The following is a 15181-nucleotide window of genomic DNA, read 5'->3' on the forward strand; positions in this document are numbered from 1 at the left end:
AAGGAAGACATGAAACTAAACAAAAATGGTAAATAAGTAACTTTTGAAACATAGGTGAAATTTAAACAGTGAAACAAAAGTTAAGGTAGCTGTCAGTAAACTGTAGGCCAGAGACAGAAAAAAGTGAACACAGTCAGTTTGAATATAGATTAAAAGGATGGAATAAAGCAAGAGTGCTATGTATAGACAGCGCAAGACAGAAGGATGATGCAAATCTTAAATATTCACAACATGGATTAGATCACACATCCAGATTGCTGTCCTTAAATCAAACACCCACTGGGGATCCTCATTCTAGCCTCATGTGTCATTTGCCAGAGACAGGTGGATCAACAGCTCTGCAGGTTAACAGCAAATTACAGCTGCGTTCAGATGTAAATACCTCAGGTCTCTCCAACAGAGCAAGCAAACACTGGATCCAGACACTTTCCATCTGTTAAGTCCCCTTGTTCATCCTCAACTATACTGTAAACATACTGTCACCAGGGAAAGTGGATGCAGCATACAGACTTGTTATTGTTCAGTCGCTAAGTGGTGTCAGATGCTTTGTGATCCCACGGCCTGCAACCCATCAGGCTCCTTCTGTCCATGGGACTTCCCAGGAAAGAATACTGGAATGGGTTGCCATTTCCTTCTCGATGGGATCTTCCCAACCCAGGGATCAAACCCTTGTCCCCTGCATTAGCAGGTGGATTGTTTACCACTGAGTTATCAGGGAAGCCCAGCATAGAGACTGGACAAACTAATATCAGAAAACACAGGATTCGGGTAGTGTGACTCTTCACCCTATCCTGTGTATTAACATACCCATCTTTTATCTATGCTTCTCACTGTATGTTTGTAATAAATTCAATAAATTGTAACTCAACTATCCAAATTTGATCACTGAACCTATTTATTCTGTTACCTCTGGGATAATCAGCCTGGAAGTATACTTGAAAGCCAGCAATGCTTCAGAGTAAATTCTTATTTTAAAAACAATTCATATTTGCAGAGTGCTTTATGGTTTACATATGGAGAAGGAAATGGCAACCCACTCCAATACTCTTGCCTGCAAAGTACCATGGACCAAGGAACCTGACAGGCTACAGTCCATGAGGCTGCAAAGAGTCGGACACGACTGAGTGACTTCCCTTTATGGTTTACAAAGTGCTTTAGTCAACAAAGTGCTTTTACCTCCATTATCACAATGTATCATTTAATCTCTTAATTAAAACATCCTTCTTTAATTGATTTGATTAAATTTTGATCAGCTTTGAGCTTGAAACAGCCATTTAACTCCTCCAAGGCCAAACACACTTGGCCTCTATTTAAGGAAACAGATCTAGATCAACACAAAGAAAAAGGTAGATGTGTACAGGCAGTACTTTTTCTAAAGTGTACTTTTAAGATTAGGAAATGAAAAACCTACAGCTGTGCTCAAGTACTCTTTTATAACTTCCTATTACTGAGGAGTTTCATGCTTTTGGCTAGAATTTCAGAAATAAAATATCTAGCTTGAACTATATATAGTACTTGTAATACTGGGACTTGGAATCCAAGTTTTGTTAGTGAGTGAGAGTCATTTTGAAATTGCTTTGCCTTTCCTCAGGAAAGCAAATGTTACTTTGCTTACACTGCTTTTTACAATCACATTGTTAAAAAAAAAAAAAAAAAAGTTTCTATCATGAACAAGACAAACAGAAAAATCTTTAGTACAAAAGTGCTTTACTTTTTTAGTACAGTGGGGAGCAAGGGGGCCACTACTGCTCATGAAATTAAAACACACTCACTGTTAAAATAGAAATAAAATTATTCCTCTCTGGAATCTCAGGCTCAATGATTACTGTGCTTTAGTTTTAATCTACTTATTTTGAAAAAGCCTCTTCCTAACTAGTTCTCCTTGACAGCAGCCCTAACAGAAATTCAATTCAATTCTGTTGTTCACTCGCCAAGTTGTGTCTGACTCTTTGTGACCCCATGGACTGCAGCATGCAAGGCTCCTCTGTCCTCCACCATCTCCCAGAGTTGCTCAAATTCATATCCATTGAGTCGGTGATGCTATCTAACCACCTCATCCTCTGCTACTCCTTTCTCCTTTTGCTTTCAATCTTTCCCAGCATCAGTGTATTTTAATTCAATTTAAAAAGCAACAAATGGCTAACAATTATGGAACATTTAAGACATCCTGCTAAACATTTATTCAGGTATTCACTTATTTAATCTTTAGGACAATACTATAAAGTCATCTATTATTATCATCAGTCTAATTTTACAGACTGACTATAGAATAAAATACCCTGCTTGAAAATAACTTGCTCTCGTAAATAAGAAGAACCAGGATTCTAATCCAGGCAGTCTGGCCTCAGATCCCTGGCTTTTAACCCACTGCCCTATACTGTCTCTTCTCCAATCTCATTTTCATAAGTAAAGTGAAATTTAAGAGATGTTATATCACTTGTCCAAGGACATGGAGTCACAGAGTGGTAGAAGTGGAATTCAGCCCAGACTGTAATTCCATCGCTGGAGCTCTGAACTTACCTTTCTGGAGGATCCAATCCATCCACTTTACAAAGCACTAGGGGCTTCTCTCCCAACTCTGCCCATTGACCCCCGGACACCTACCAAGCAATGAAATGTCTCTAACAAATCTCTACAACAGAATCAAAGGGCAGATTGGAAATAAACAAAATTGGGTTGTTTGACTCTCTGAAATACAGAAGATGAATACTACTTCTCAACAAGATCATGGTCCAGCTTGAAGCTAACTAGTCACTGTAGCCTACAGACCTCGGAACATTCAACATTTATCTGGTTGTCTCTAAAGTATAAGGTCCCTGCCAATTCTAAAGCTCCATGTTTCTAGATATAAACTTACATAATTAATAACTTCATATTTCCTTTTGGGTTAAAGAAAAGAGAAAAGAGATAGATGAAAAGAGAATGAATTGCTAGTAAAAATAACAATAATCTAGAGTTCCAAGGAATAAATGCTATTAAAAAATATATAAAAGAAGGAAATCTCCAAGGAAAAAACTATTAATCAACTCAAATATTTAGTGAACTCCTACTGTGTGACTCTTACCAGGTACCAGAAACATAAAGTTTAGTAGGACAGAGTCCTGTCTTCCACATACCCATGACCTGGGGCACTTACTGACCAGTCAGCGATACACGATACAGTAGCATCTCCATATCCTGTGTGTGTGTCAGTCTCAGTCGTGTCCAGCTCTTTGCGACCCTTTGAACTGTAGCCTGCCAGGCTCCTCTGTCTATGGGATTTTTTAGGCAGGATTTCTGGAGTGGGTTGCCATTTCCTCCTCCTGAGGACCTTCCTGACCTTGGCTTGAACCCGCGTCTCCTCTGTCTCCTGCACTGCAGGCAGATTCTTTACCCACTGAGCCATGAGGGAAGCCCCCCATATCCTCTCAGAACTCACCAACTAGTTGGACAAAACTGTTGCCAGCAAATTAACAGTCAAGTGGGAGAGTTTAACTGCCAAAAACAAAATCATCTGGCATACAAACAGCATGACTTAACACTGACTATAGCTTTTCAAAAGCAACATTCTAACACCTGTCCAAAATGGAGCCAGAATCAATCTGATTTCCAACTTACTTAAATTTTATTATTACAGATACAGATTACAGTGATGTTCTTATTCAATTAAAAGAAAGAGCTAATGTTTTCAACCTTTTAACTCACTTCCTCTGAATGACTGTGTTACCACATCTGGTTCCTCTGCCTCAATTTTTAGTTCCCCTTTTTTCCTAGACACATAACCCCACAACTGACTCCCCACCAGCTATCTCTGCATTCCTGTCAGCCTCTATCGTTAATGTCAATATAAAGACCAGATTTAAGTAGCTCTCATGCTGAACAGTTCCTTCACAAGAAGACAGCAACATACATTCCACACTAACCTGCCTGAGGCACAGGCAGCACTGCTGGCAAGGACTGCTTGTTCTTCTCTCTCTAATATTTTGTGCTGCATCTAAATTAAAAAATACTATTTAAGGGACTTCTCTGGTTGTCCAGCGGTTAAGAATCCGTGCTTCCAATGCAGGGGGCACAGGTTCCATCCCTGGTTGCGAAACTAGATCCCATATACTGCAATGAAAGCTCCCTCCCACACACGGCAACTAAGACTTGGCACAGCTAAATAAATAAATAAATACATATTTTTACATACAACTTAAACAGTAACATAAGACCAAGGGAGTGACTGAAAGATGATGAGAATGATAATTCTAATGAAGATAAAAAGATAAAACATTTACTATGTGTAGATACTATTCTAAACAGTTTATTTAATCATTATAACACTCCAGTTAAAAGATTAAAAATGGAGGCATTTAGAATGACCAAGTATTTTGATCCATATCACATAGCCAGTCATATTCCCAGAGCAATCCACTGAAAATCATTTAACCTTTCACACAGCTGAACCATAGAATAGGTGAACAATTCACTTCAGGTTAAGAAAAAAAAAAAAAAGAATCTGCCTACAATGCAGGAGACCCCAGTTCGAGCCCTGGGTTGAGAAGATCCCCTGGCAATCCACTCCAGTATTCTTTCCTGGAGAATCCCATGGACTGAGGAACCTGGTGGGCTACAGCCCATAGGGTCACAAAGAGTCGGACACCACTGAGCAATTAACACTTCTACCTCAGGTGAAAAAGAAAGAAAGAAAGACAAGGAGTGGCAGATGTCAGTAAAACAGAGGGGAAAAACGGTATGGAAACCAGCCTGGCTCTCTAAAGTTCTGCAGTGATTTTAGGCCCTTCCACAAGTGCCACAGTATGAAGAAGCATGGCTGAGGACCACAATAAAGTTTGGTCAGCAACAACTTTGGCCCTTCTCTTTCTTACCTAATATTAATAAGCAAACTGCTTGTGCCCAGAAAGAAAAACCAATAAATCCTTAGCATAGTACCAAGAGTATAGGTGTATCCACACAAACATATCACATGTACAGATACAGTTAATTCTTCTTTTTCTAGCTTCACAGAAATGAGAAATAATAAGTATATACACTCCCTAGTACAGAGGACAGTGAGACAGTAGCTCAGAAAGAACTAAAAGATTTTGATGAGCAGCCTTCTTCTCTAAAAATTTTTCTACCCACCATCAAAGACAAAATCATTAGGCTTCTCCTCTGGACTCATTAACATTAAGTTAAAAACATTTATGGCCATTTGTACAATTTTTTAAAATATCACTATCAAAGTCATTACAGATACACTAGTGAGCAAGAAAAAACAGCAAGATTCTATGTAAACACATAGCATGTAAATCAATGTGGACACCAGCACTCAAAAAGAGTGCAAACACTCTCACAAGCAACATTTATCAGGTACTTATTGTACATGAGATCTTATGTTAGAGATCAACCAACTAAAAAATGAGCACTTACACTCGCAAGTAACAAATATGTGTATGAACTTACATGTTTGTAGGTAAACACTTTGTAAGATTTCATTATTTCATTATTCACTCTATCATTTAGAACTTAAAAAAAAAAACTTTCTTTAAGGGATGTTTTTAGACATGAATAAATTTTACTGTTTAAATTTACTTACTGCTAAAATGTCGGCTTCTACAGGCAGGAGGTTTAAGAATGCAAAGAGCTGGACAGTCAAGATGGTATAGACTTGTGTGGCCGACAGCATGAGCATCCCTATGGAGAGCAGCATCTCGCTGTAAAATCACCTATAAGAGAAGCAGAGGAGCAACAGTAAGTTCTGGGGCTTTGTCTCTGAAAATAAGTTATATGATAGATTCATTCCCGATGCCCAAAAATATCTTTTAAATTATAAACATGGATTAACATTAAAATGAAACTAGTATTTCAAAAGCGTAACTGTTTACACAGATTTGGACATTTAAGTAAACACTCAGTTTTAATACCTACTTAACTCATGGAGAGGAAGTTCTGTTTTAGCTACATAATAAAGACCTTCCCGCAGTTCTCGGTTTATAGTGTGTATTGGTTGCTCAGTCGTTTCTGACTTTATGTGACCCTAGCCCACCAGGCTCCTCTGTCGGTGGGATTTCCCAGGCAAGAATACTGGAGTGGGTACAGTACAGCTTGTCTACTAACTCAATTGTGGGAGAAACTAGATTTCAATCAAAATAATGATTGAAAAATACACAAGCACCTTTTACTTAACATTTTTTACAATCTTAAAGAATTACGGTAATTTTAAAATATAATTTGTAAATGTACGTTTTACGTATCTTTGAATATTATACCCACATTAGAGAATTTTTTGAAAAAATAGCCATTTATTATAAAGTAATACTTTTTGTCCTTTCCCTCGTAACAATACATAACACACCTTTTTGCCTCTCTATCTCCCAATGGCACTAGTGTAGCTACCTCTCCCAACCTCATCCAATTTTCTACACGAATCTTTATCTATCTTACAGCAAAAAGATGCCATGAAAGAACTAAATGGTTAAGTATCAAAATTCTCATTGGGAAGCCTCAACCAACTGTATAGTATATTTTTTAAATGGTGAGAATGAAGTATGCAAAGACAAGAGCCTATATAATGAATTACTTCTTTAACTATCACAATTCATAAAATAACAATTCTGATGACGACTGATGCTTGTAAGGCTTTAGACTTAGAGTCTACCAGATAGACTCAAACTCTGACTCTCAAACACACTGAAAGAGAAATATTCTTGAATAATTTTTGAACTACTGTCTTGCAAAAGCCATTAATAGCAGAAATTAAATAAAGGTAAAAATATATTAAATGTATAGATTTGTTCAACAAAGACAAAAAATAAATTAGTGGTTTCCTGGGATGGGGCTAAGAGGGAGACAGGGGGACAGACAGGAATGGAAATGACTGCTCATGAAAATGGGGTTTCTTTTCAAGACAATGAAAATGTTCTAAAATTAAGACTGGGCCGATGATTGCACAACTCTATAAATTTACTAAAAATAACTGCACTTTTTACTTTAAATGGGTAAATTTTATGGTGTATTATATAATTCAATAAAGCTGTTTTCAAGATTTATAGATTTACTAATATGAATGTCTTAGGTAAAATACATTTTTATAATATATCTCTGTTGAGAAAAAAGTTAAACACAGCAGGCCTGAGACTGCTGTCCTTAGAAAGATCTGCTTGCAAGGTTGGCCAATTGTTGGCATCTGAGAACTTAAGATTTCAGGAGGATTGCTATCAGTCCCTGATAAGAACAGCTCATTGTGTCTAAACGCTGCAAACAATGTGGTTTATGGTGGACACCTTCTTCCTTTCTGGGAGTCTGAGAATTTGGTGCATGCTGGGTGGAGGGCGCCTACCTGAACAGCCGTCATTCAGTACAAACCCTGAGCACTGAATCTCTAATGAGCTTCCTTGGTAGACATTTCACATGTGTCATCATAACTCATTGCTGAGAAATTAACCATATCCCCTGTGACTCCAGAGACTCTTATAAGCTCACGCCTGGTTTCTTCTGGACTTTTACTCCATGCACCTCTTCCCTTTGCTGATTCTGCTCTGTACCCTTTCACTGTAATAAATCAGAATCATGAGTAGTCATATGCTGAGTCCCGTAAGTCCACTAAGATAGCGAAGCAGTGAACTTGGGGGTGGTCTTGGGGACCCCCATCATAACCACAGTATACCATTTCTGGGCAGAAATCACACCATAAAAACATAAAAATCCTTATAAAATAAAGTGTGGCTGCTACTAAATTTTACTAGAAAGAATTAGTATACAATATACTGACCACTGACCTGTTTGGCAAAGGTGAATAAGAAGTATGACTTCACTCGTAAATTTTTGGAATTCCCAGCTAACTTTAGAGGAGGGAGAGGAAGAGAGAGTTTAGAGGGAAAATAACTCTAATGATAGGAATAATAATAATCCCAACAACTATAACTGACCACTTACTAAGTGCCAGGCATTGCTCTAGGCATGTTATTGAATTTAACTCATCTAATCCTAACAACACACTATTAGGTGTCATTCCATAGTTGGGAAAACTCGGGCCCTATTAAGTAACTTGTCCAAGATCAAACAATGAGTAATAGCAGAGCCAGTATTCAATCCCAGGCACTCTGCCTCTGAAGTCTACATGCTAAAGCCCAACTGAAAACAGCATCAATACCCAAGGCCAGTGTCCAAAAGGTAGAGGAATGGACCTATGCTCAAACAGGCACTCAAGGACTTCAGTCCAATGCTCATGGCACAGTGGTCACTGTGGTATCAACTTCTTTTGCTGTGTGTGTGTCTGTGTGTGTTTTTAATAACATCAAGTAGGTTTTGGCTATTCGTTTTTGCTTTTGCCGCCTTTTTCAAAATAACACATTCAGGAGTTTCTAAAGTCTATTTACAAAACTAATTCTTATTCTAATTCCACTGTAGAAAATGGGAGAAAAATTGAAATCATTCATAATCACCAAATAAAAGAATAACCAGTGTCTATATTTTGAGGTATAACCTCCCATTCTTTTAGCTATATGCAAATTTAAACATATATATTTAGCAAAACTGGAATACACTACACTATACATGTTTTGTTAACTATTATTTTCATTTACTGCCTTATGAGTATTTTCCTAATTACTGCTGCTGCTGCTGCTGCTAAGTCACTTCAGTCGTGTCCGACTCTGTGCACCCCATAGACGGCAGCCCACCAGGCTCCGCCATCCCTGGGATTCTTCCAGGCAAGAACACTGGAGTGGGTTGCCATTTCCTTCTCCAATGCAGGAAAGTGAAAAGTGAAAGTGACGTCGCTCAGTCGTGTCCGACTCCTCGAGACCCCATGGACTGCAGCCCACCAGGCTCCTCTGTCCATGGGATTTTCCAGGCAAGAGTACTGGAGTGGGGTGCCACTGCCTTCTCCTAATTACTACATCCAAAAAAAAATTAAATCACGAACCCTGTACCATTAACATCCCCTCAAGAACCCTAATAGTACATGAGGCCCTCTAGGGCTTCCACCCCTTTCAAATCTTTTAAAATCATTTCATATATTGGGTCCGCATATCTGACTGATATATAAAATGAAAATTACTGGTCTAAAACGTGACGTATAATGACCACAAGATACCTTGTACAGATATTCTGTAATAGATTTAATGGAATCCCCATTACTGGAGGCTGGATTAGCTTCTTGCTTTAAACTTTTTATTTTATATTGGAGTATAGTTGGTTAACAATGTTATGTTAGTTTCAGGTGTAAAGCAAAGTGATTCAGTTAAACATACACATGTACCTATTCTTTTTCAAATTATTTTCCCATTTAGAATGTTACAGAATATTGAGCAAAGTTCCCTGTGCTATACAGTCAGTCCTTGTTGGTTATCCATTTTAAATACAGCAGAGTATACATGTCAATCCCAAACTCCCTAACTACCCCTCCTCCCTACCCTTCCTCCAGTAACCGTAAGTATGTTCTCTAAGTCTGAGTCTGTTTTGTAAAAAAGTTCATTTGTATTTTTTTTTTTTTTAGATTCTACATATAAGCAATATTATCTCTTTCTCTGACTTACTTCACTGAATATGACAATCTCCAGGTCCATCCATGTTGCTGCAAATGGCATTATTTCATTCTTTTTAATAGCTAAGCAATATTTCATTGTATATACATATACCACATATTATTTATCCATTTATTTGTCAATGGACACTTAGACTGCTTCATTGTCCATTTTTAATTGGGTAGTAGTTGCTGTTCAGCTGTAAAAGTTCTTTATATATTCTGCATGTATTTCCCTTGTAAGATATATGATTGAAAAACATTTTCACCAATTCCATGGGTTTTCTTTTCACCCTTCATAGTGTCCTTTGATGCACAAGTTCTTAACCAGGGACTTCCCTGGTGGTATAGTGGTTAAGACTCCACACTTTCAAAGCAAGAGGGTGTGGATTCAATCCCTGGTTGGGGAATAAGGCCCCACATGCCAGGCAGCACAGCCAAAAGAGTAATAACACTAATAATTTAATTTTGAGGAACCAACCCTTAATTCTGTTAATTTTCTCTTGGCCTTCTGAATTTGAGTACCTTGGCGGCTACATGTGATTATCCATATGGCTTAAGAGCACAGATGCCAGTTATTCATCAAATGCTATTCTGATAATTGCAAAATTTAAAACTTCCCCAAGCAGTAGAATAAATCCTAACCTCACATTTAAATTTGTGACAATACCATGCAACTCATCTATAAAAAATTCATTATAAACTTTTTACATTCTAAATGTTACAGATGGAGATGCATTTAGTAAGTGTTTAAGACCAACATTACTTTCAGGAATTTGCTTTTCAAACAACCTTTAACTCCGAAGATGACATATCTGACATCAACTGGCTCAGTGCCAAAAAACACTCATAAAACAGCTAACCATCTCCATAAGAATGACTCTGAATAAGCTCATATTCCATTGGTTCTCAAACTATTCTTGCGTATCACTAGGATTTCAAAAACTTGACCAAAATAACCCACTGCTAAAATAATGGTAATCTTTTCCTAACTTGAAAAATGATTTACTAGGTAGTAATTTCAATTTATTTTTCTCCAAAAATGTATCTTATACTTCAAAACCACATCAAAAGAGTATGTACTATAGAAAGCACTAACAGAAAAAAATCTGAAACAGCTAGTTAACTATTTTACTGTAAAATTTATAATAGCCAAATCACATTTTAGTAAAGACTTGTAAAAAAATTTTAAAACCCAATGTGCTCGTCATGTTGTTTACCTATCTATTATACTATAAAATTTCCTCCAGAACAGTGTTCTCAATTCATACAAGTGAATATATCAATAACTTCATAATATGACTTCTAAGAGTTCAACTGAGAACTACTGAACATATCTACAGTTGCTGCTGCTGCTGCTGCTAAGTCGCTTCAGTCGTGTCCGACTCTGTGCGACCCCACAGACGGCAGCCTACCAGGCTCCCCCGTCCCTGGGATTCTCCAGGCAAGAACACTAGAGTGGGTTGCCATTTCCTTCTCCAATGCAAGAAATTGAAAAGTGAAAGTGAAGTCGCTCAGTCGTGTCTGACTCTTCGCAATCCCATGGACTGCAGCCCACCAGGCTCCGCCGTCCATGGGATTTTCCAAGCAAGAGTACTGGAGTGGGGTGCCATCGCCTTCTCCGATATCTACAGTTAAGTTCCCATAAAGCATACTTTTTAATGCTTTTAAAGAAATGGTTGAGACACTATCATGAGCAAAAGTGTTACAATGGGGAAAAAAATGACAACATCAGGGCTTAACTTTTTAAGCAAAAATAAGATACTCAATAGTTCTTTGCAGAGGAGCTGAAGGTTGCCTGGCTAATTTCTTTTAACATGAAGTCATCTAAACTAAAAGCAAGCCTCACCTAAGATTTTTTACTTTTACTGTCAATCAATGCAAGCTTTTTTCAGATCCCATGACAAATTGATTTTTCAAACAAATGAAACAAACCAAAACTTTAAGAGGTAGGCAAACAGGTTTCTCCCTCTGGGACTCATACAAACTATTCCCGTTGTTTAGCGTGTACCATGATCCCCAAACCAGACAAGGACAACACATATATGCAAAAAAAGTTATAGGCCAATAGATAGGTAGATAAAACACAGATACAAAATCCTCTACAATATTCCAGCAAACTGAATGCGGCAACATTTAAAAACATATTCAAACCATATTGATTAAAACCATAATGAAGTGGAATTTATTTCAGGGAAGAAAGAATGGTTCAACATCTACAAATTAATGCAATTACATGATATTAATAAATGAAAGATAAAAGTCATTTGATCATTTCAACAGATACAGAAAAAGCATTTGACAAGATTCAAAACTCATTTACATAAAAACTCAATAAAATAGGTGTAGAAGGAATGTATTTCAACATAACAGAGGTTATAAAAAACAAATCCACAATTAACATCACACTCAACAGCAAAAAATTCCTGAAAGCTATACCTCTAAGATGAGGAATCAGACAAAATGCCCACTTTTGCCACTCTTATTCAACATAGTACTGGAAGTCCTAGCCAGAGCAATTAGGCAAGAAAAAGAAATAAAAGGCATCCAAACTGGAAAGGAAGAAGTAAAACCATCACTATTTGCAGATGACATGAATACAGGATATGAAGCAACATCTTTCCAAAGAAGACACACAGATGACGAAAAGGCATATGAAGAGATGATCAACATCACTAATTATCAGGGAAATGCAAATCAAAACCACAATGAGATAACACCTCACACCCATCAGAATGACTATTATCAAAAAGGCAAGCAATAATAAGTGTTAGTGAAGACGTGGAGAAAAGTGAACCCTCAAACACTGTTACTGGGAATGTAAATTGATGCAGTCATTTTATGGAAATAATATGGAAAATAATATGGAGAGGCCTCAAAAAATTAAGAGAACTACCATATGATCCAGCTACACTTTTGGATATTTATCCAAAGAATATGAAAACACTAATTCAAAAAGATATATGTACCCCTATGTTCACTGCAGCATTATTTATAATAACCAAGATATGAAACAACCTAAATGCCTAGCAACACATGGATAAAAAAGATTTGGTAAGCATACAGAATACTGCTAAGCCATTAAAAAAAAAAATGAAGTCTTACCACTTACAACAAGACACATGGACCTTGAGGATATTATGTAAGTGAAATAAGTCAGATGGAGAAAGAGAAGTACTATATGATTTCACGCGATGTGGATTGTAACTAACCAACTAAAGGAACAAACCAAATGAAGATAAAACAAATGCACAGATACGGAGAACCGATCAGTAGTTACCAGAGTGGAAAGGGGCTGAGGAAAGACAAAATGGGAAAATGGGTCAAATGCAAGGTGACAGATGAAAACCAAACTTTCAGTGGTGAGCATCCTGTACTATGTACAGAGATCAAAAAATAATGTAAGCATGAAATATAATGTAAGCATAATCCAATGTTACCTCAATTTAAAAATACATCGACATAATATAATCAAGGATATTTCTACTATTAAGTGGCGAAAAGTCAGGTCCTGTTCTTCCTCCAATCTATTACCTCCCTTGTCCTTATACAGACATAAGCAATGAGTTATCCTTTTTGATAATAAACTTTATTGAGCATTATACATTAAAGTAGAATTAAATTTTTGCATGGGCATATAATGTAGTTCCCTACAATAAGGAAAACAAATCACAGCTGTATGACTAATACAGATGAATTTCATAAGAATAACCCTGAGCAAAGGAAGCAAGTCACAAAAAGGCGAACACTATGATTCTACTCACATGAAGTTCTTTAAAAGACAAAATAGAAGATATTCTGTACAGATTCATATTTAAGAGGTAAAAAGGTAAAGAAAAATGAGGACATTATCATCATAAAAATCAAGATTGTGATACCTTGAGGGCAAGAAAGGTAAGGAAGCGGGTGTGACCAAGAAACAGATGCTTCTGGGATGCCAGCAATAGTCCACACCTCAACCTGGGCTGTGATGAGATGGGAATTTGCATTATAATTGTTCTTGAAGCCATATACAAATGTTTTATGCATTTTCTTCTATCTATGATATCGAATTTTTTTTTTTTTTTTGGCCACGCAATGCTGTAAGTGGGATCCTAGTTCCTCAATCAGGGATAAAACCATGCCCCCCACATTGGAAGCTCGAAGTCTTAACCACTGGACCACCAGGGAAATCTCCCTCTATTTTTAAAAGGAAAAAAAGCAAAAATAAAGCAGCTTGCCTTTAAAAGAAGACTGTTTTGCTTTGTTTTTCTGATGACATGGAGATATTATGAAAGCTAGCGAGCAGAAGCCTATTAAGATCACACATACCAAATCAACAAACAACAAGCAACTACTAAAAACCAGAATGTTCAACCCAGAGTTGTTATCTTCTCATTCAGTGGATGTGAGATGGGATCTAGTAATGTGTCTATCAGAGAAGGCAATGGCACCCCACTCCAGCACTCTTGCCTGGAAAATCCCATGGACAGAGGAGCCTGGTGGGCCGCAGTCCATGGGGTCGCACAGAGTAGGACACGACTGAGCAACTTCACCTTCACTTTTCACTTTCATGCGTTGGAGAAGGAAATGGCAACCCACTCCAGTGTTCTTGCCTGGAGAATCCCAGGGACGGGGGGAGCCTGGTGGGCTGCCGTCTATGGAGTTGCACAGAGTTGGACACGACTGAATCGACTTAGCAATGTGTCTATAGTACATATCATCCAGGGGCTTGTGTAAAAATAAATATTCCCAGGTCCCTCCCCAGAGATTCAGACAGAAGACTTATAATTTTACTTCTTAAAAACGTCCCCTAGTGAATCCACATGATCAAACCAAATCTGAAAAACACTGTTCTCAACTATAGATTGGCAAATACTATAGCAAGTCATTATTTATAAACTTCTTGTAAGTCAAAGAGGAGTGGGGTAGAGGGTCAAATTAGAGCAAGAAAAAGGAGAGAGAAAGGAAGGGAGGAAGAGAAAGAAGGCAGGGAGGGAAGTAGGAACGTAAACAAAAAATAAACATATTTCTCTTCAATACCACTGTTGTCACCAGTGCCAATGCCAACCCCAGCAACAAGCCACGCAGCAAACAAGAGAGACAATTGACAATGAACTGCTTTCCTAACATTAGACTCTTAAGCATCATTTGGAGAAACATTCTAGAAAATTATGGTTTTCTAGGGTATCAAATCAGGCCCAGCAGAGACTTCCCTGGTGGTCCAGTGGTTAAGACTGTGAGCTTCCAGCGCTCAGACTCCATGCACCCTGGTCAGGGAACTAAGAGTTCACATGCTACAGCTAAAGGTCCCACATGCTGCAACTAAAACTGAAGATCCCCAATGCCACAACCAAGACCGGGCACAGCCAAATAAATAAATATTTTAAAAAATGCATCAATACTTCATGCCCAGTGTATCTACACTTCAAAATATCAATCTTCTGAATCAAATTTTTTTATGATGCTTCACACAAATATCAGTATCACCACTATACACAGATCAGTAGAGAACTTACTAATTTTGACATAAGCACTCTGCCAAGTATTTGATGTGAATGTTTTTCCATCTAATCCTCAGAACAACCCTGTCAAGTAAAACAAAAACACTGCAGCGAAAAGTAACTTGTATTATCATTCCAGTTTCCTATTTTAGGGGACTCAATTTTTAAGTGTAAATACTAGAATAAATGAACCAATTCTCATATCCAT

At 37.6% G+C, this 15181-nt stretch overlaps 1 protein-coding gene across 1 annotated transcript in view; it reads right to left on the reverse strand.

The window, feature by feature from the left end:
* RNF13 (ring finger protein 13) overlaps positions 1-15181 on the reverse strand; it is a 129808-nt gene that overhangs the window by 99333 nt on the left and 15294 nt on the right. The window contains exon 2 of the mRNA XM_055569383.1: positions 5561-5690. Within this exon, the coding sequence (XP_055425358.1) occupies positions 5561-5674 (114 nt within the window). The 5' untranslated portion in view covers positions 5675-5690. The remainder of the gene's footprint in view (positions 1-5560; positions 5691-15181) is intronic.

This window comes from Bubalus kerabau, chromosome 2 (assembly GCF_029407905.1).
Source record: "Bubalus kerabau isolate K-KA32 ecotype Philippines breed swamp buffalo chromosome 2, PCC_UOA_SB_1v2, whole genome shotgun sequence".
NCBI classification, from domain to species: Eukaryota; Metazoa; Chordata; class Mammalia; order Artiodactyla; family Bovidae; genus Bubalus; species Bubalus kerabau.